Source organism: Megascapheus bottae, chromosome 17 (assembly GCF_031878675.1).
Source record: "Megascapheus bottae isolate mThoBot1 chromosome 17, mThoBot2.hap1, whole genome shotgun sequence".
NCBI lineage: Eukaryota > Metazoa > Chordata > Mammalia > Rodentia > Geomyidae > Megascapheus > Megascapheus bottae.
Window position 1 is genome coordinate 4094060 of NC_143525.1, and position 21919 is coordinate 4115978.

The 21919-nt window shown below is 43.1% G+C and overlaps 2 protein-coding genes across 3 annotated transcripts in view; one reads left to right on the forward strand and one right to left on the reverse strand.

Moving 5' to 3' along the window:
* Atpaf2 (ATP synthase mitochondrial F1 complex assembly factor 2) overlaps positions 1-112 on the reverse strand; it is an 18776-nt gene extending 18664 nt beyond the window's left edge. Inside the window, exon 1 of the mRNA XM_090349415.1 lies at positions 69-112. The gene's annotated coding sequence lies outside the window, so the exon portion shown is untranslated. The remainder of the gene's footprint in view (positions 1-68) is intronic.
* Positions 1-21919, forward strand: part of Gid4 (GID complex subunit 4 homolog) — a 22686-nt gene extending 767 nt beyond the window's left edge. The window contains exons 2-6 of one of the 2 annotated variants that reach the window (XM_090349413.1): positions 6717-6776; positions 11126-11233; positions 14478-14579; positions 17271-17401; positions 20971-21919. In XM_090349413.1, the coding sequence (XP_090205539.1) occupies positions 6717-6776; positions 11126-11233; positions 14478-14579; positions 17271-17401; positions 20971-21034 (465 nt within the window). In that variant the 3' untranslated portion in view covers positions 21035-21919. The remainder of the gene's footprint in view (positions 1-6716; positions 6777-11125; positions 11234-14477; positions 14580-17270; positions 17402-20970) is intronic. The other variant, XM_090349414.1, reaches the window with a different exon arrangement.

Here is a 21919-nt window from a genome sequence, read left to right on the forward strand (position 1 = left end):
CTGCACCCGGCGCCTCCCACCCGGACCTGTCCAGCTGGTGCCTCGCACTCTGGAGCCCCAACCCTTACCTCCCTTCAGACCTCAGAGCCTGTGATGGCAGAACCCCACCCCAACCCCCACCCCCTCGGCCGACCCTCGAGCCTCGTCCGAGAGTTGAAGCCCTTGACCGGCCCTCCTGGGATCCGGAAGCCCCTCCCCCCTCCCATGACTGCCTTTCTGCTGGCCTGGGTCCTTCCTTCCCAAGACCCTGCCCCAGCCTAGCCTTCCTACAGCCCCTGTCACACCCCCCAACTCCATTGGTTTCCCCAGGCTCCCTGCCCTCCTTGGGATTTGAGACGTGTGCCTCCTATCCTCAGACCCTAGGACCTTCCCCCTGCCGTTTCCAGCCTAGAGCCTTCCAGCCTAGAGAAGTGGGAACACCTTCTTCCCTCCTTTGGCTGAGATCCCCCAGCCCATAGTTGATTTCTTCAGTCTCTGGTTTCCTGAAAACTGCCTTGTAAGGACCTTGTAAGGACCTTGCTTACTCTGGGGCTCCCAGGAGCACCACCTGCTTCAGTCTCCTGCCTTGTGCTCCAGCCGCTTCCCACTCCATCCTGGCCCTCCATCCTTATCTCTCACCCCATACCTGATCTAGCTCACTGATGGCTCCAAAGAGATCCCTTCTCTCAGTGTTAACTTGTATCTACAAGGGCACAGGGCTTCTTCCACCTCAGACACGGATGTACTGGAAAATCTAACTCACCTCTCCCTATCTGACTCAAATTTTGTGTACTTGTTCCTGGAACTACACCTGCTCCAGCCTTTTCCCATACTTCGGCTTTCTCCCACAGTTACACACTGGACACTTCTACCCTAGCCCAAGGAGATGGACAGTGGTGGAGATACCCATTTATCTCCATTCCTTACAAGACCTTTCCTCTACTTTGACCCTTGACCACCTGAGGATGCACTTTCTCCCTCCCTTTGCTGATTTTCCTGACACCACCTCCTAGGCTGTCCCCAAAACTTATCTTACCTTCTCTGAAAGCCTTGCTAGAAAGCACTGTATGCAGCCTTGATGCCCCTCTGTGAAGATGGGATTGTACAGTGTACTCTGCTGCCCTTTGCCTTTTCTTTTTGTCGGCTGCAGGGCCTGAACTTGGGGCATGGGCGCTGTCACTGAACTCTTTTGCTCAAAGCTAGCACTCTACCACTTTGAGCCACAGTGCCACTTTCACTTTTCTGGTGGTGAATTGTACATAAAAGTCTCATGGACTTTTCTGCCCAAGATGCTCTGAACCATGATCCTCACATCTCAGTTTCCTGAGTACCTAGGATTACAGGCATGAGCCTCTGGTGCCCAGTCAGCTCTTTCCTTACTGATTTGTGGGAATTTCTTTTCATTATGAAAATTGCATCCTCATGTTACTTGAATGTCCTACCTATAAACTTAAAGTTCTGGCACGAGCCAAGGTATGTGGAAAACTACTGCAGCTGAGATATTTATTCCTTGTGATATGCCTATGACTGAAGATATAGTCCATTTGGTAGAGCACTTACTTAGCCTGCTCAAGGCCCTCCATTGAATCCCTAGCACAACAAACAAGAAAACAAAAACAACTACCTAACATGGTGATTCTTCTTTTTTGCTTAACATGTGAGGCTTTCAGTTTAATCATAAAATTCTAAAAGTGAGATTCCCTAGGTAGCCATGTTTGGAATGATCCTAATTTGTACCCTTGTAATAGTTGTTTTTTGTTTTGTTTTTGCCAGTCCTGAGGACTGAACTCAGGGCCTGAGCACTCTCCTTGGGCTTTCCTCAAGGCTAGCACTCTACCACTTGAGCCATAGCACCAATTCCAGCTTTTCTATGTATGTGGTACCAAGGAATTGAACCCAGGTCTTCATGCATGCTAGGCTACCACTAGGTTAAACTCCGGCCCTTGTGATAGTTTTTTGAAGTGGCAGGGGACACCTGGCAGGAGGGTAGCTAGGTGTCTACTAGAAGTCTGTTTTGGTTCCTGCATCAACTGTTCCCCTTTGTTAGTGTATTTCTGACATTGTCAGGTGCCAGTCTCCTTGTGAAATAGTGGATGTAGTGATTGAGTAGGAGCACAGCTGGCCCGTGGCAAGAAGCCCTTGAGTAGGCTGTGTGCTGGAGAGGAGGGTTCATGGAATGTAGTGCAGCCCTGCATCTGGGTTGATGAGCTGCTCTTGTGTGTGTGTGTGTGTGTGTGTGTCGGGGGAGGGGGTTTGTCATACCATAGAATGCAGCCCTACATCTGGATTGGTAAGCAGCTCTTGTGAATGGGGCAGGGGGCCTTGTCATGCCATGGAATGCAGCCCTACATCTGGATTGGCGAGCTGCTCTTGTGCATCACTGTCACCAGTCAACGGCATGTGAATTGCTCCATCATCTGGTTTTTCAGCCAGGACTAGTTTCTTCCACTTGGCCTTCATTTCTCTTTACATTTTCTCCTGTCTTTCATAACTGTTTTTCTTTTTCTTCCTTCTTAAATATCTTTTATTCACATAGAACACAGTTTAGTCACTTTGGTAGTTCATAGTATTTTCACAAAGCTGTGAGACCATCACTGTAACTAACTTTAGAACATTATTATCACTCCCCAAAAGAAACTTTTATATGCCTTAGTCTTTCCTCCATTTACCTATTCTAGGCACTTCATATAAACAGAATTATACAGTATTTGGCCTTTTGTGAATGGTTGCTTTAACTTAGCATAGTATTCAGATGAGGCCCATGTCTTAGCATGGTAAACACTATGATTATTGTTGTGTTATAACCATTGTCCATTGTATAGATACACAACATTTTTTTGTGTGTGGGGAGGGTCATAGAGCTTGAACTCAAGGCCTGGGCGCTGTCTCTGAGCTCTTCAGCCCAAGGCTCCTATCCTTTCCCTAGGCCTGGATGCTGTCCCTAAACTCTTCAGCTCAAAGCTATGGCCCTACCCCTGGAGCCACAGCCCCACTTCCCATTTTCTAATGATTAATTGGAGATAAGAAGCTCAAGGTCTTTAGTGCCTGGGCTGGCTTTGAACCTTGATCCTCAGATCTCAGCCTCTTGAGTAGCTAGGATTACAGGCATGAGCCACCACACCCAGCACAAACAACATTTTTTTATTCTTTTTTATTTTTATTTTTGCCTATTACAAATAATGCTACAACTTTTTTGCTTTTGTTGGTGGTGGTTGTAGGGCTTGAACTCTTGGTATAGGTACTGTCCCTGGGCTCTTCAGCTCAAGACTACTGCCTTAACCCTTGAGCCACAGCGCCACTTCTGGTTTTCTGGTAGTTAATTGGAGATAAAAAAATCTTGTGGACTTCAGTGCCTGGGCTGGCTTTGAACCTCAGATCCTCAGATCTCAGCCTCCTGATTAACTAAGACTATAGGCCTGAGTCATCGAGACTGGCTTTTGCTTATTTTTGAGACAAGATTGAACCATTTTTCTCTGACTGGTTTTGAACTCCCTAGGCTGAAGTAATCCTATCTCCTCAGCCACCCAAGTGCTGGGACTTCAGGCTCATGTAGAAGTTTTTGTGTGGATATACATTTTTATTGTTCTTGCGTGCATAGACTAATGAGGGTGGAATTGTTGCGTCATATGGTCCTTGTATGTAATAGTTTAGTGATTTCTAAGTAGTTATTTTATAATTGCAGCAGCAGTATATACAAGCTTCAACTTCACATGTTCACCAGCACTTGTTAATGTCTGTCTTTTGGGGATAGCCATCATAGTGGTGAGCAGTAGAATCTCACTATAGTCTTGGCTTGAACTTCCTGAAGGATGTTGTGCCGTATCTTTCTGGTGCCTCTCTGTTTTGATGTTCCAGTGTAAAGAATTCCCCAAATCTTTATGGGGTTCTGACCCTCTTTAGTTGCCTACTCTTTCTCCCTCTGCCATCCCAGAAGCCACCAATAGACTGAGACTCAGACCCCTGTGAAAAGAATATTTTAAAAGAGCAGTTGTTGGACACAGCTGTCCTGTGAGACCCTCTTGCTAAACATCTGCCTTGTTATCTTTCTCATTGAGATGCTGGCCACTCCTATGGTGAACGCCGTATTTGTTGTAGAGTAATTTAAGTTCTCCAGCCATCATCAATTGAAGAGACACATGACTGAAAGAAAGCCAAACAGAAATTATGATTTTTGAGCATGTGGTAATCCATGCAAATGCAAGCCAATTTACAGTCCAATTTTTAATCTTATTAGCAAGTATCCCTGCCACTGATTCTCCTTCCAGCTGCTGTGAAACCCCAAATGGTACTGAATTCAATAAGAAATGAATATAAATATGTGTCCATTAATAAAAGTTCTTTACTGGAAGTGGCACTGTGGCTCAAGGTGTAGGGCGGCAGCCTTGAGCTGAAGAGCTCAGGGACAACACCCAGGCCCAGAGTTCAAGTCCCACACCAGAGTTCAAGTCCCAAATAAAAGTTCTTTGCTGAACCATCATAGTATGGATCAGACATTTTCTGTAATGTCCAATGCCAATGTCTTCAGATAAACGTATGTGAAATGGTTTGGCAGTTTCTGCATGATGTACCTCTGTCACCAGCTCTGAGCTGTAAATGTACTTCAGCTTCAAGGAAGCTCATTTGCTTTGGTGCTGACATCATCTGGCTGACTAAGTTCATTACAGTTTTTAAGGACTGCCCTTGGAATTTGATTTATGGCATAATTGGAAGTCATTGAGTTCCCAAATGTGCTAAGAACCAGAAAACCTTTCTAGTTTTTGAAGTAAGACATGTGCTCCAGGCGCTACTGTACATTGTTTTGCTTTAATTCAGAGGTTAATAGGCAAATTTTCCCAGTTTGTGACAATTAGACTCACTTTATGTCATGAATTATGAAATTCTGCCAGTTCAGGATGAGTCTATAGAGTTGCACAAAATGTATGATTAGTGTGCTTTCAGCTCGAAGTAACCTTACTTTTTTCTTTTTTCTTGGTCAGTTGCAGGGCTTGAATTCAAGACCTGGGTGCTATCCCTGAGCTCCATTTTACTCGAGGCTAGCATTGTACTTGAGCCACTTCCAGTTTTTTGGTAGTTAACTGGAGATAGGAGTCTCATGGATTTTCCTGCCTGAGCAGGCTTTGAAACCATGGTTCTCTGATCTCGAGCCTCCTGAGTAGTTAGGATAATAGGCCTAAGCCACCAGCACCTGGCCAAGTAACCATATTTTACATTTCAGAATAGCTTATAGACAAACTATTATCTCATTTTACAAGGAGTTTAGAGGTGACATGGTCCGAGGTTGGTTAGCTAAGGAGTTTTTTTTGTTTTTGTTTTTGTTTTGGCCGGCCCTGGCTTGAACTCGGTCTGCACACTGTCCTTGAGCTTTCTCAAGGCTAGAGCTCTACCACTTGAGCCACAGAACCACTTCTGGCTTTTTTCCATGTATGTGGTACCTAGGAATCAAACCCAGGTCTCTGTGCATACTAGACAAGCATTCTACCACTAGGCCAAACTCCTGGCCCAGTTAAGGAGTTTTTGATGGGTCCAATTCCTTCCATCTTTCTGGGCTGCCTTTCTAGCATTCCCTGGCCTGTTTCTCCTGGTCTCTTGCTGACTGTACTGGGACTGGATGCTATGTTTCAGATACTACCACCTCCAGGAGAAGAAAAAGAGTCACTTCTTCCTTACATGCTTCTTCAAAAGCCAGTAATCTTACAGAGACACCCAGGCAAAGATATTCTGAGCAATATCTGATTGGCTAGAACAGGGTCACTCTTCCATAATTTGATGACTCACACGGAAGTGGGCCCCATGATTGCTTAGGCTCTATTAGTGTTGACCTGGTCTTGTAAGTAGGGCAGGGGCTGAAACAAAGTTAGCCTTCAGGGTTGAAAAAGAACCTGGCTATTGGAATAGACATCCAGCATGTCTCAGTAACCAATAACTGGTAGCAATTAAACCTCAAAATCTACTGTAACTATTATATTTATTTTCACTGCCTAGATTTTCGCATTAAAAATGTCTGGGGGCCGGGAGTTTGACCTAGTGGTAGAATGCTTACCTAGCATGCCCAAATACCCAGGTTCAATTCCTCGGTACCACATACATAGGAAAAAAAAAAAGCTGGAAGTGGTGCTGTGGCTCAAGTGGTATAGAGCACACTAGCCTTGAGAAAGCCCAAGGACAGAGCTCAAGGCCCTGAGTTTGAGTTCAAGTCCCAGGACTGGCAAAAAAAAAAAAAAGCAAAACAAAAACCAAGTGTGTATGAGAAGGACTAAGCAGGCATTCATAGTCTAGTCAGACTTTTGGTTGGCACTTTGATTCATAACTAAAATTTACATCACTTAACTCTTCCTAAGATGCTCTTCCTGAATATATGGTTCATTGCATAAGAAAATAATGCAAGATGGTGCTTAGTGTAAGTAAGAGGGCACGAGTAGATTTCCTAGACAAGTGAGCAGCAGTGAAATAGAAACAGTAAAATAGAAAAGTCAACCTTGGGCTTGGGGATGATACCATGCACCAGTACACAGTCTTACAGGTGCATGAGATGTGTTGAAGACACATGGGTGAAGTATAAGCAGAGGGTTGAATCCAAGCTCTCCAGCTGAAGGGAATCAGAGAGGTCCTGGGATCCATTTTGGGTAGGCACTAATCTCATCAGGGCCTTCCTGGCCCAGCCTGGCTTCAGAGGATTTCCAAACCACCCCCCACCAGTTTGTCTACCCATTTGTAACATGTATGTGTTTTCTTTACAGCATGTGGACACAGGAAACTCTTACCTTTGTGGGTATTTGAAGATTAAAGGCCTTACTGAGGTAAGCACTCATCACAGGACCTAGAACTGGAACATATATGGATAGCTTGTTCATCAAGATTCTGTGCTCAAGGCTAGCACTCTACCACTTGAGCCATAGAGCCACTTCTGGCTTTTTCTATTTATGTGGTACTAAGGAATCGAACCTGGGCTTCATGCATGGTAGGCAAGTACTCTTATCACTAAACTACATTTCTAGCCCTGCTTAGCAAACTCTATAAAGTGCTGAATTCAAACCCTGGTGCACAGTTCTAACTCTGGTACCAATTTTTAGTTTTGGTTTTTTAAAAAGACAAGGAGCATCCCTTCTTTTTCATTAGTAAGTAAACAGGAAGAAGAAAGAGGGGCCAGAACTGGCCTGTGTGAAAGCCAGGGTGTAACTGCTCCAGAATTCTATAACTTATCAATTCTTACAAATGGCCCAGCAAGACTGAGCTGTGTTGGACACAGCTGGATAACATTCTCACTCTATCCCTTATTGGTTCTGTGACCTTTAATTTCTCCTATTCAGTTTCCTCATCTGTAAAGTGAGAATGAGAAATCCCTGCCCTGCTTACTCAGTCATTTGTCCCAAGGGGAGGAACCATGTTAGAGTGAATGGTAAAGAGATTGATATGACTGTAGAATGTAGAAGGCTCCAGCCTCAGCCCTCTCCTCCTTTTCTATATTTGAAGCTCGGTTGAAGATTCCCTAGGAAGTTTATGGTGGAGACAAATGTCATCTTCATCTCTAGAAATGGATCCAATCAGGTAGGGTAGAAAGTGATAGCAAAGGATTCTAACCATTGGGTTTGTCAGAAGAGAAAAATGTTTGTCAAAGTAGAATATATATTTAGCTCTTAAGACAGCCAAGTGCATTTGTTAATGGAGTACAGATCATAAACTACCTTCACAAGAAAAACAGCAAAATATATATCACACATTGGAATGTTAACAATAATTCCAAAGCCAGTCAATGGGGTTGTAGGAAGCTATACAAAAATTAGAATTAAAAATCTGGAGGGCTGGAGTCCATTTGGCCTAGTGGTGCTTGCCTAACATGCACGAAGACCCAGGTTTGATTCCTCGGTACCACGTACATAGAAAAAGCCGGAAGTAGTGCTGTGTCTCAAGTGATAGAGAACGAGCATTGAGAAAGTCCAAGGACAGTGCTCGTACCCTGAGTTCAAGCCCCAGGACTGGCCAAAAAAAAAAAAATCTGGAAAGACTGTAACAAGTGTTAGCAGCTGCGAATACTTCCCCAGAATAAGCATCAGAGGTAGGCCTTCTGAATTGGGAGGGCCTGTTGGGCTTCCTCAGTAAGAGTGCAGGTATGATCTGCACACAGGGACTAGCCCACAGGAACTCATCCCTCCTGGCAAGTTCATGGTCTGTGGGTCAAGTGCCCTTGGAAGGCATACACCCTCCCCAGACATGGTCTGCTCCAAGTCCAACAATGATTCCACTATACTGTCTCACAGCATTTAGCGGAAGGTCTTACATTTCCTGGGATTCCTAGGTCTTGCCCAGGGACAGGAAACTTGGAATTCTTAAGTAATGTGTAGTAACTTTATTGAGATACCGGTCATATACTATATAGTTCACCCATTTAAAGTGTATATAAGTCTAGCTACTCAAGATGCTAAGATCTGAGAATCTCGATTCAAATCTTAGCCCAGGCAAGTCTGAATTTCTTATCTCCAATTAACCACCAAAAAAGTAAAAAATGGAGCTGTGGCTCAAGTGGTAGAGTACAAGCCTTGAGCAGAAAAAGGAATAGTGCCTATGCACTGAGTTCAAGCTCCAGAATCAGAAAAATAAATTTATGCTAAATGTTCATGGCTCATGTCTTTAATCCCAGCTACTCAGGAGGCTGAGATCTGAAAATTGCAGTTTGAGGCAAGAAAATCTGTGAGACTCTTATCTCTAAGCACCAAAAATTCTGGAAGTGGAGCTGTGGCTCAAGTAGTAAAGCACTAGCCTTTAGCAAAATAGCTCAGGGACAGTACTCAAGCCCTGAGTTCAAGCCCTAGGACAAATAAATAAATTTAAACTGTATAATTCACTTTGAAGACATTCAGTATTGTGTTGCTCAACTGTTTAAAAATAATGTATCATATATGGTTGTCATAGGTGATTTTAACAAAATGCAGAAAAACATACTGAATCCTCGAATGAATTTTGTATCTGTAGTAATTATTTTTGTTTACTTATATTTAGGTTGTTAACTTACAATTGCTTAAATATCAAATGTATAATTTATTTAAACTATATGAATATTTTGGGGTTTAGCATAGTAGTTGTCTTTGGCATGTACATACTATTAAAAATCTAATTGGACATGATTGCCTCATATCAACAAAACCCAACTTTAGAGAATGTGTGCCACAAATCTTTAGAGATTTGTGTCCCACAGATGTAGAGAATGTATATTAAATAGCATTCTCTTTGTATTTCTGAGCTAGCCACCAGTAGGGAGAGAGACATTTTGCAAGGAGCTCAGAAGCTGACTGGTGTGTGGGAGTCTAGTTTATGGGTCTGGAAGATGGTCAGGCTCCTTGGAGGATTTGAAAGGTCCAGCCCTGGTTGGGAAGCTTGTTTGGAAGCTAGGAGACAACTCATACTTACCCAAACCCATGAAGGGACTGATATATGAACCACAGTGCTAGTTGCAAAACTAAATACCTGCTTATTCTAGAAGTTCTCACCAAGTAAAAGTTAATGCCTTTAGAAGATAGGACTGCATGGAAAGCCAGGGCAAACATAATGGGACAGTTGTGGATGAGCATGGAATCATTGGCTGGAGCCAATGGCTCCTTTTTCTAATATCTCCTGCTGGCATGTTTTGTTCCTTGGCTCTGTAAATGACTTCCAGTTTGGCTATATAGTCAAGAACATAGCTTGTCTTTGCTGACTTCTGTACATACTGGATCTCCTTCACTGGGCATTTAATTCTGAGTTTGAAAATCCCTTGTGGTCTCCCCCAGATACTGACTAAAGTATTGGAAGAAGTCAGGCCAGAATCATCCCTTCTCAAAATGACAGACTAAACCTAAACCATAGGTGGTTTACTATTAGGACCCATTTACCACTTCGTCCTTTTGACTCTTTGGTAAGACTTCTAAGAAAGACAGTAAAGCTCAGAGATTAAAATCTCAGTGCATGAAACCTTGGGTTCAATTCTAAAGCACCACATAAACGGAAAAGGGCTAGAAGTGGTGCTGTGGCTCAAGTGGTAGAATGCTGGCCTTGAGTGCAGAGAGGCTCAAGGACAGAGCCCAGGCCCTGAGTTCAAACCCCAGGACTGCCCCCCCACTCCCCCCCCCCCAAAAATCTCAAATCAGGTACTTTTTCCCTTAGTAGGCCTTCCCGAAGACAGATTGTTTAGTTTGTGCCTTGGTGATTAGGTTTCTAAACTGGATATGATGGCTTATGCCTGTAATTCTAGTACTCAGGAGGCAGAAATTGGGAAAATTGTAATTCTAGGTCAACACAGTTTGCAAGACTCCATCTCACCCAATAAAAGCTGCTGTAGTAGTACATGCCTGACATCTTAGCTACATAAATAGGAGGAACCTGACCCAAATTGGTTCTAGGCAATATAATGGTGAGACCCTGTTCAAAAATTAAAGAAAAAGGGCTAGAGACCTTTTTGAGTTCAAAGGCTAGTACTATCAAAAAATAAACATGTTTTCCATTTGTGAAAATTTTCCTTTCTTTCCTTCCTTCTTCCCTTCCTCTCTCTCTCTCCTTCCCTCCCCTCCCTTCCTTTCTTTTTGTCTGTCTTTCTGGTAGTACTAGGAAATGAACTCAGCTTAACCCTTGCTAAACCACCACTCTACTGCTTGAGCCACGTCTCTAGCACCTCTATAGTCCATGGACACCCGGTCAGTAATCTATTGTGTTCAGTGTTTGGTCCACCAAGCCCCTTGTTCACAGTCTGCCTGCCTGCCTGCCTGCCTTCCTTCATTCCTCTCTTTTTTTTTTTAATATATTGAATTTTTATTAGCATCGGTTAGTTGTATGATTGGAAGTTTAGGTTTATTTCTACAGCCCAATGGCAAATTAACTGAATCTGACTCTGGTTTTGATTATTTGCAGTATGATGGGGAAAAAGTTAAAATAAGATGGCTTCTTTCTAAAAGGTGAAAATGGGGGAAGGAGGGGATTGTGTGTGACTCAGTAGGAAATATTATCATCTTTAGCAGACTGAGGTCCTAACTTCAGTTCCCCACACCAAGAAAACAAGTTTAAAATGCTTATTCAGAATCTGGGTATATACTCAGTGGTAGAGCAATTACTTAGCATGTGTGATCCATCCAAAAGAAAAGTTCATCCAACATCTTATTTGGATATTTACCTTTTTCCATAGGAGTATCCAACCCTTACAACCTTTTTTGAAGGGGAAATAATCAGCAGAAAACATCCTTTCTTAACTCGAAAGTGGGATGCGGATGAAGACGTTGATCGGAAGCACTGGGTAAGGTTGTGCTCTGCCCAGAATTTGATGATGGCTGGAGAGCTAACAGAACTCTAGAGCCCTTGCTGATAATTAGCTGAGGCTCTGCAGTGAGTGGCAACAAATTCCCACATACAGGCCTCAGATTGTTCCATCCTCCTTCTAAAGAGTTGGCACTCTGTTCAACCTGTCTCTTAGATACCACATTTGTGCCAGACACCAGTGGCTTTACTAATAATCCTAGGTACTCTGGAGGTTGAGATCCAGGGGATCTTGTTTTGAAACCAGCCCAGGAAGAACAATCTATGACACTCAATATCCAAAATGATCAGCAAAAGTCAGGGCTAGAAGTATGGCTCAAGTGATAGAGCACCAAGTAAGCAAACAAAGTAAGCACAAGAGCCTGAGTCTAAACCCCAGCACCACAAGAAAAATACCACCTGGTTGGTTATCTGACCAGTGCAACCCTCACCGTGATGTACTTACCAGCATCATCTGTCCATCTTTCCACTGTTTCTTTCCTATATGGAGAAACCCTGTGGAACACCAGTCAGTTGCCTCTGTTAGCATTGCCCCAAGATGGAGACATTGTTCGTGCAAACCTAGCAAAGTTAGAGCTACGTGGTTTCTTTCATCCTGTCCTAACACTGTCTGGACACCATGGAGAAATCCCCTTTATAGCTTTCAAGTATGGAAGCGTTCTCATTCCCCAGCAGTGAATACTTCAAGACAATCTAGAGTTAGTATCCTTGAGTCTTTTCCCTAGTTGTCACCTAAGTCTTATGTCTTCAAAAATCTGTTTTCTCAAATATATGCTAATTTAAAAATAAAATAATTCAAAATATTTCTCAGCCTATCAGAAGAGTCTTCAGCTTAGTTGTCCATAGTGATGATAAACTTGTGTTTAATGCAAAGGATTGCCAAGGTGTTTAACTTCTATAAATCTACCAGCAATGACTGAAGAAATTGGTCAAGACTGTAGAACTCACTCTAATCACTGGTCCACAATCCTGGCTCTCTAAACTATCCCGCTATTTCACACTCGAGCCTGTCATGAGAGTTCCAAACCCACCATATCTGTAGGCCTCACTGGGTGATGGCTTTGCTTATTGATGTCTTTAACATTCTGAGCTGGGGGGCTGCGAATGTGGCTTATTGGTAGAGTGCTTGCTTAGCATGCATGATGCCCTGGACTCGATTCTTCAGTACCACATAAACAGAAGAAGCCAGAAGTAGCACTGAGGCTCAAATAGTAGAGTGCTAACCTTGAGCAAAAGAAGCTCAGGGAGCATGTCCAGTCTCTTGAGTTCAAGCCCTAGGGCTGGCTAAATAAATAAATAAATCTGAGCTAGAGCTAAGTTTAAACTAGAACCTTTTCAACCATTTTTCTGAAAGGCACAGTACATGGCCATAGTATGTGGGCACCAAAAGCTAGATAGTCATTCATGTCTTGATAATACGATGAGGAAGACTGAAGTGTTTAAAATGTTGGGGCATACTGGTGGCAGCATCAGAGCTGAGGGCTCCTGCGTGCCCAGTACAATACCCTGTTTGTCTGGTCCTTACAATTTGTAATAACCTTCGCCTGTGCTATCATTTTCCCATAGAAGCCTGATGTACAACCTCAAAATTGCCTGTGAGTGACAGTTAAAGTTGGTATTATAGTCTTCCCATCAAGTCAGGATTCCACATATTTAATCTTAGAATAAAAACAACTGCCTGAGGGGCCGGGAGTTTGGCCTAGTGGTAGAGTGCTTGCCTAGCATGCACGAAGATCCAGGTTCGATTCCTCGGTACCACATACATTGAAAAATAGCTGGAAGTGGTGCTGAGGTTCAAGTGGTAGAGTGCTAAGCCTTGAGAAAGTCCAAGGACAGTGCTCAGGCCCTGAGCCCAAGCCCAGGACTGGCAAAAAAAAAAAAAAAAAACTGCCTGAAATAACCCGTGACTTAACACTTTTGTATCTTGACTTTTTAATGTTTTGATTGGTACAATACTTGTAATATATTCATGAAGCATAATATAACATTTCAGTTGATATATATATATATATATTACATAATCTACTCAGGATGATTAGAATATATCATGTGATAAACTTTTATCACGGGTTTTTTTTTATCTAAGATGTCTCTTATTAGATTATTACGTGATTTTTTAAATTATTTGACAAAAAAACCCTAAGTTTAAGTGATAATACTTAAACAACTATTAACCTCTTCCTGCATGTCTTGGCTATATGCAGTTGGCCTTCAGATTGGTGAATTATGCATTTTGTATACTCATCTAACTTCACATGAAAAATCATGAGAAAAAAGTGATGTCTTTTTTTGTTACTGTTCCTCCCGTAATACAATATAACAACTATACACGAAGCAGCTACTTTGTATTAAATAACCTATAGAAGAAGTGGAGGAGTGGCTCCAGTGGTAGAGAGCACCAGCTTTAAGCAGAAAAAGCTAAGCAAGAGTACATGGCCCTGAGTTCAAGCCCCAGTACCAGCACCAAAAGATAGATAGGAGGTGGGTAGGTAGGTAGATAGATGGATAGATGGACAGACAGACAGACAGACAGACAGACTGGAGATGGGTTAAAAGATCTGATTTGAGGACTTGGGTTTCTGCAAGGATTCAGGAACAATCTCCTGCAGCTACTGAGGGATGATTATTTCATTTTTACTTTTTGTCTTTTTATAAAAATAGGAGATCATAAGATACAGTCTTCCAACTTTTTTCCCACAATACTGAGAATTGAACCCAAGCCTAGCAAGTGCAAGGCCACTTTTCCTCCCAGCTCCTTTTTTTAACTTTGCCCTCTATTGTCTGTGTCTAATTTCTATCTGAACAGAATCCTGCTATCATGCCAAAGGGGTAAACTTTGCCATACCCCTCTCCTCTGTGGCTGGACAGGCTATTTCTAAGTGTATAGGACTTCTTTAGCCCCTGTGGATTTACTTACAGAGAATTTCTCATTAACTGTTCCTAGCTTTCATTCTTGTAATAACTGTGTTTGTTCCTACCCTGTGGCCTTTCCCTCAAGGCCATGTTTACTGGGCAGTGGGTCCAACAGTGCTTCACCTGGAGCCTAAGTGTCTGCCAGAAGTTCTAAGTATGCATGCCCAGGTGTCAAGACAGTCCCCTTTTCTGCTACCCAATATTGGGAGCCAAGTGTCCTGACACCAGCCCCTCCCTATGTAGATTAGTTATGAGACTTTTTTTCTTTTCCTTTTTATTTTTTTATTTTATTTTTTATTTTTTGCTTTCAGGGCAAGTTTCTGGCTTTTTATCAGTATGCAAAATCATTTAATTCAGATGACTTTGACTATGAAGAACTAAAGAATGGGGATTATGTCTTCATGAGGTGGAAGGTAAGGTCCTCAGCTGTCTCCTGAGATCTGTATGCTAGCACCTGTGGTGCACTCCCAAACCTGCCCTACTGAAGGTATACCTTCCAGCAAGGGCTCCCGATGCCCTAGCTTGTTATGGTCTATCTTCATTGCGGGGTCATGATACACTTGTAAAACGCAGGAGTGCCACAGCTCCAGCTCACACATGAGTGAGCTGCTGGTATTCCAGCCACTTCTCTGTTTAGTGGCTGACAGGTATATTTATGCCAGTTAGGTTCCCATGATGTTATAGTTTGCTCCCATGGTGTTATAGTTTGCATCTTCTCCCCTTCCTTTTGCCCACCAAAGAATCTCTTTGAGCCTCCAGGTTGAGTCATCCAACTATTCTGTAGTTTTTGAACTTAGTCATCATTGAACCCTGTTCTCACCCGAGTTTAAATGTCATCTGAGTGACTGGTCTCTTCCACCACATCCTTTGCCCAGAGCCCTCTGCTCAGGAAATGAGGGACCAGGAATGGAATGTGCATTTTCCCCCACCAGCCCTCAGCTCAATCTGGTGATAGGATTGGCTTTTGCTTAAGAGTCCTTAGTGTTCCTGCTCTGACAGCACAATATTTACAGCTTCAGGATAGCAAAACCAGGAAGCACATGTTAAGTACCTTTGGAAACACACCTACTTCCGATTCCCAGTGCCGGATCTGTAGAGAAAAAGCTATTTAATCATGAAACTTTACCAGCTTTGCTAGGACAAAGCATCTGCGGCCCTCATGGCCATCTTTATGTAGCTGATCATTTGAGGAGAGGTGTTATCCCGCCTTCAGTAGACAGTGCCAGGTGCAAAGAACAAAGGCTGATTCCTGCCTTCCAACATTTTGCCACCAGTAGGAAGCATGCCAGTCAGACCTTTAAAGGAAGCATCTTGTCCTAACTTTTTTTGTGTGTCTATGTGCCTATACTGGGGTTTGAACTCAGGGCCTCCAGTTCTAGCTTAGCATCCTTGCTCATAGCTAGCACTTCTACTACCTAAGCCACATCTCTCTAGTTTGGCATAGTGCTGGTTAATTGAAGATGGTATCTGTCTCGAGGATTTTCCTGCTCTGGCTGGCTTTGAACCATGATCCTCTAGGTCCAAGTCTACTGAGGATTATACATGTGAGCCACCAGCTCCTAAGCTTGTTTAACATTTGTATATCAGTCTCGGGATGGAACCCAGTTTTGTGCTGTTAGGTAAGCTGTCAACCACCTAGCTAGACCCCACCCCTACCCTGCTCACCACCCTGTCCTAAATTACTTTCAGATAATACAGAATATCCTTAAAAAATTGGAAGTAGGGAAAACTGAGATGTAGCTCACTATTGAGAACACTTGGCTAGTCCCCCAGTTCTGTCACAACATTGACACAATTTTTTTTTTTTTTTAGGATTTTTTTTTTAAAAAAAAATGAAATTTCTTATCTAAAGAATTTCTTAGGAGGGCCAAGATTTTGGCCTAGTCATAGAGTGCTGGGTTCAATTCCTTGATACTACATGTATAGAAAAAGCCAAAAATGGTGCTGTGGTTCAAGTGTTAGAGCTGTAGCCCTGAGAAAGCCCAAGGACAGTGCTCAGACCCTGAGTTCAAGCCCCAGGACTGGCAAAAAAAAAAAAAAATATATATATATATATAATAAATAAATGGAGAAGTCAGGTGCCAGTAGCTCATGCTGGTAATCCTAACTATTCAGGAGGCTGAGATCTGTAGGATCACACTTTGAAGCCAGCCTGAGCAGAAAAGTCTACTAGACTCTTATCTCTTTAATAACTAGCAATCAATAAATGAATACATAGCAAAATCAGAACTGGAATCATGGCTCAAGTGGTAGAGTACCAGCATAACAAGCAAGCTGAGTATGGGCTCCTGACTTCAAATCCTAGTACTAGCACAAAAAAAGCAAAAAGGACAGGAAAAGAGGAAAAGAAAGAGAGAGAGAAAGAAAGGAAAAAACTTCTTATGGTGAAACTTGTAGGCCTCTGCCCAATGGAAGGCCCTGCTCTGACCAAGTGTCTCCAATGGATGTGAAGCCTTTCAGACCTTTATCTTTATAATCTGCCTAGTCCTGATCATTACCATTCTGGTTATTTTGATGTTTTAGAATGGTGGAAAGGGGTATGGCAGAAATCTGGGCTATCAGTCCTATCTCAGAACAATCATATACTAACTGAAGTAACTTACTGTTTTAGAGATTAAGACCACAGAACCCAGTGGTAGTTCCTGACAGCTGAAGCTAAAATCTACTCTTTCCAGGCCATTCTGTCTGTAGTCTCATTAATAGGTAGACAAATTGGCAGGTGGCTATTTTTTGATGGATTAATAGGTCCCTGGGCCCATGATCCCATCTGTGAGTTGCTAATCTTCATGAATGCATCTGCTACTTTAGCACCTGGAATGCTCCAGTAGAACATGAGTTAAACTGAGACCCAGAATATTGGGGCAGACTACATAGTCATACTTTTTAATTTTATTGTCAGGCTAATGTATAGAGGGGTTACAGTTACATTCGTCAGGTAGTAGGTGCATTACTTCTTGCACATGATACCCCTTCTTACGTTTTTGTCCTCGTTTCCCACCCCCTGCATAGTCATATTTTTATCAAGTGACCCTTAGAACCCCATGATGCCAACCAGAAAGCCACTTGGAGTAGTCTGTTATTGATGATCCTTTATCTGTGTGCAGGAGCAGTTCTTGGTCCCAGACCACACAATCAAAGACATCAGTGGTGCTTCCTTTGCCGGGTTCTATTACATCTGCTTTCAGAAGTCAGCAGCCTCCATAGAGGGCTACTACTACCATCGGAGTTCAGAATGGTAAGGACCCCAATAGCAGGCCCACTACAAAGGCTGGCTGCATGTCCACATGCACACAACTGAGTGAGAGTCTCTGGGCCTATCTCTGTACAGATCTCCTGTTCAGCCTCTATTTAAATGGTTTCAGCTTCTGTTTTTAAAGGGTTTCTGTTTCTGTTATCCACAGAGCAAATGAAAATGAAGTATTTTGGTGAAGGAGTTTTTTGTTTTTGTGGGGGCGGAGGGGGTCATGGGGCTCGAACTCTGAGCCTGGGAGCTGTCCCTGAGCAATTCAGCTCAAGGCTACCGGCCTACCCCTGGAGCCACAGCTCCACTTAATTGGAGATAAGAGTCTTACTATCTTTTATTTGTGTGCCTGGGCTGGCTTTGAACTGCAATCCTTGGATCTTAGCCTCCTGAGTACTAGGATTATAGGCATGAGCTGAAGGAGTTAATTTCTAAATTCTAAATTTTGTGTGTGTGTGTGTGTGTGTGTGTGTGTGTAGTAATAGTAGTAGTAGAGCCCAGGGCCTTGTGCATGCTAGACAAGTGTTCTGATGCTGAGCTACATCCACTACATACTTTAAGGATTATTTATTTTCAATAATATCTAATTTAATCTTGGCTTTGTATTTATTCCTCACAAATTTGACCATAACTAATTGATTTAATCACATGAGCAATGTAGTTTTTACACTAAACTGCCAACTGGTCCCACCAGGTCTGATGACAGGGCCTTCTCAGTTGACTCTCCTACTGTGCCTTCTCCAAGGGGAAGGATGGAAGGGTGCACCCATGCTTGTTCATAGCACCTTTTCAGGGATACTTTTGACTCCTTGCTGCCTGTTTAAGTACCTAGCTGTACTTGTCATAACATCCAATTTCCCTTCTGAAGATGTAACCCTTTGTTTCTTTACTACTTGTTTGTTATTTTTTGTTTTGTTTTGTTTTTGGTCAGTGGTGGGGCTTGAACTCTGGGCCTGCGCAATTGTCCTTGAGCTCTTCAGCTCAAGGCTACCTCCCTACCCCTGAGCTACAGCACCACTTCCAGTTTTCTGGTGGTTAATTAGAGATAAGCATCTCACTGACTTTAGTGCCAGGACTGGCTTTGAAATGTATTCCTCAGATCTCAGCCTCTTGTAGTAGCTAGGATTACAGGTATGAGCGACTGCGCCGTGCTGCATTTGTTCATTCTTTGGTGAGTGTGAGTGACCCTACCCAAGATTAACTCAAAGGCCTTGTTTAGTGGCCCTTAGCATTAGACTTTCAGTAATTTTTTTTTTGTTTTAAAGTGAGTTGTTCTATTAATTTTATTGAGATATTATTTGCCTAAAATACACTTAAAATGTAGAAGTAATGATTTGTCTATTAATAAAATTATGTGGCTTTTGAGTCTAGAACTCTTTGTGTATGGGTCTGGGAGTTTGGCCTAGTGGTAGTTTGCTTGAATAGCATGCACGAAGGCCTGGGTTCAATTCTTCAGTACCACTTATATAGAAAAAAGCCAGAAGAGGTACTGTGGCTCAAGTGGTAGAGTTCTAGCCTCGAGAAAACCCAAGGACTTTGCTTAGGCCCTGAACCCAAGTCCAGGACTGGCAAAAAAAAAAAAAAAGAAAGAAAGAACTCTGTGTGTGTATGCTCACATGAGGATATATGAATACATTCATTCTGAGGATGAAACCCAGGGCCTTTAGCATGATAGGCAAGTACTCTGCCACTGAGCCACACCCCTGCTTAACCACCACTTCCACTCTCGATCCCTCCTTTCTTTTGTATAAATGTACAATATTTAGCTTTTGTCTCTGGAATCTTCCACATAATATAATACTTTGTGAAAGTTCATCCATGTTGTATTATATATCAAAATTTCAGTTTCTATTACCAGAGAATTCCCCATTGCATGTCTACGCATCATTTTGTTAGTTCATTCACCATATGAACAGTCATCTTTTAGCTGTTGTGACTCGTGCTGCTCTTAATGTGGGTGGACAGCTTCTGAGTTCCTGCTTTCCATTCCTTTGGGCATATACCTCAGAGTGAAGCTGCTGGGTCATACGGGAATTCTATATTTAACTTCCTGAGGAACTGCCAGACTTTCCACCGTGGCTGCTGTGTTTTGCATTCTTATCAGTAACATATGAGGATTTCAGTTTCTCCACATCCTCCCCAACACTTGTTATCATGTCTTTATAATTATAGCTGCCAAGAGGGCATAAAGCAGCTTCTCAGTGTAGTTTTGGTGTGCATATTCCTGGTAGCTAGTGCATATTGATTTTTCCCCCCTTTTTTCTCTTTTTTTTTTTGCTTCGTGCTAGTCAAGCACTCTACCACTGAACTAACACCTTCAGCTCTTTTTTTTTTTTTTTCTTTTGTGGGCCATGGGGTTTGAACTTGGCTGTCCCTTGAGCTCTTCAGCTCAAGGCTACCACCCTACCCTTGAGCCAAGCCCCACTTCCTGTTTTCTAGAGGTTAATTGGAGATAAGAGTCTCAGGTCCTTTTGTGCCCGGGCTGGCTTTGAACTTTGATCCTTAGATCTCAGCCTTCTGAGTAGCTAGGATTACAGGTGTGAGCCACTGCATCCAGTCACCTTCAGCTTTTTATTTTGAATTTTCGAAGTACTAGAATTTGAACTCAGTTCTTTGTTCAGCTTGCTTGCTCTGCTAGCACTCTACCACTTGAGCCTCACCTCCAGTCCTGATTTTGTGTGTGTGTGTGTGTGTGTGTGTGTGTGTGTGTGTGTGTGTGTCTGCACACGCACACATGCACAGGCATGTATACGTCCTGAGGTTTAAACCAAGTGCTTGGGTGTTGTCCCTAAGTTTTTTTGCTCAAGGCTAGTACTTTGCCACCTCAGGTACCCCATTTCCAGCTTTTTGGTGGTTAGTTGGAGGTAAGAGTCTCACAGACTTTCCTGCCAGAGATGACTTCAGACCTCGGTCCTCAGATCTCAGCCTCCTGAATAGCTAAGACTACAGGCATGAACCACCAGTGCCTGGCTCTTACTTTTTTTAATTGGTTATGGGCAGAGGTCCTTATTATATTCTCATACATGTTTACATTATGGTCCAAGCAATCTCGCCCCCTCTGTCACTCTTTTCTCCTCAAAACAATTTCAAGAGATTTTATTTTTCTAGTTTCATAGTTACAATCTACTTTGACCATATTAATATTTTCTCTCTTTCTCTGATACTAAGTTTGAACTCAGGCCTTTCACTTGCTGAGCAGGTGCTCTACCACTTCCGCCATGCTTCCAGACCTTCATTGGGGATTTTTTTTTTTTCTTGTCAGTTGTGGAGCTTGAACTCTAGGCCTGGGTGCTGGCCCTGAGCTCTTTAGCTCAAGGGTAGCACTCTACTACTTGAGCCACAGTGCCACTTCCCATATTTTGGTGATTAACTGGAGATAAGAGTCCCATGGACTTTCATGCCTAGGCTGGCTCTGAACTGTAATCCTCAGATCTCAGCCTTCTGGGTAGCTAGGATTACAGGTATGAGCCACCAGTGCCAGGCCTTTATTGGGGATTTTCTAACAGTCTTTGCTCAGCATGAACAAGATGACTACCTCCATCCTGTCTCTTTTCCCACTGCAGGTATCAGTCCCTCAACCTGACCCACGTTCCCGAACACAGTGCACCCATCTATGAGTTCCGGTGACAGCGGTTCAGAACAGCAGCCAAATAAAACTGACGTTGGCAACAAAGAGCTTTGCCACGAAAATTGTGTACCTGCCAGAATCAGGAGAGGTGTGTTCCTGTTTCTTCACAAGCAGACTCGCATCAGAAAAGCATGAATGTTAACCCACAGAATCCAAGGAGCATGGCCGACCGGATCGGCAGGGCAGGCAGAGAGAGTTGTCAGCTCCCTCGCTCCTCCCTCTCTGTGGCAGTGTGGTCATCATCTGTTTCTAAGCTACCTTAAAACGCACTTTCCTTCCTGCACACAGCTAACTTCTGCATCACTGAAATACCGTCCTTCCTCGGTCAGCCTCCAGCCTAATGGAAGGTCAGCTCCCAGGTCACCTCAGCCTTGGTGCTCAGTGGTCCCCCATCCAGGCCCTGCTCCTCCCTCAGTTGCTTGTCCAGTAGTCCTAGAAAAGGCAGAGCCCTAGCACCTCTGTGCCCCAGAGCTCTGCAAGCAGTTGGCTGGCTCCAGCATCTGCCGCCAATGAGATGAGGCGGGACCCCACTGGACTTCATCAGTCTTTGCTTCTGGTTCCAGGGATTCTTCCTGGGGTCAGTGGCGCTGCTAAGCCCTGAACTGTAAGCAGCGTGAAGCTAGCACGTGGCTGTTAGGTTCTGGGCCTGCCTTCGGGGAATCACTATATGTAAGGCTTCCACATCCCTGGCAGGAACACATCCCAAACCTGCTAACTCAGTAAGTTTGCTCCAAACTTTTGAACAAGAGGGCAATACAAAACTTTAAAAATAAGAGTTTTTTTATGACAAAATTATTTTTATGGTCCCTTTAAATGAGGACCTTATGGCAAATGCACAATTATTCAGAATTACATTTTATCGTTTTCACATTGAAAACAGCAAA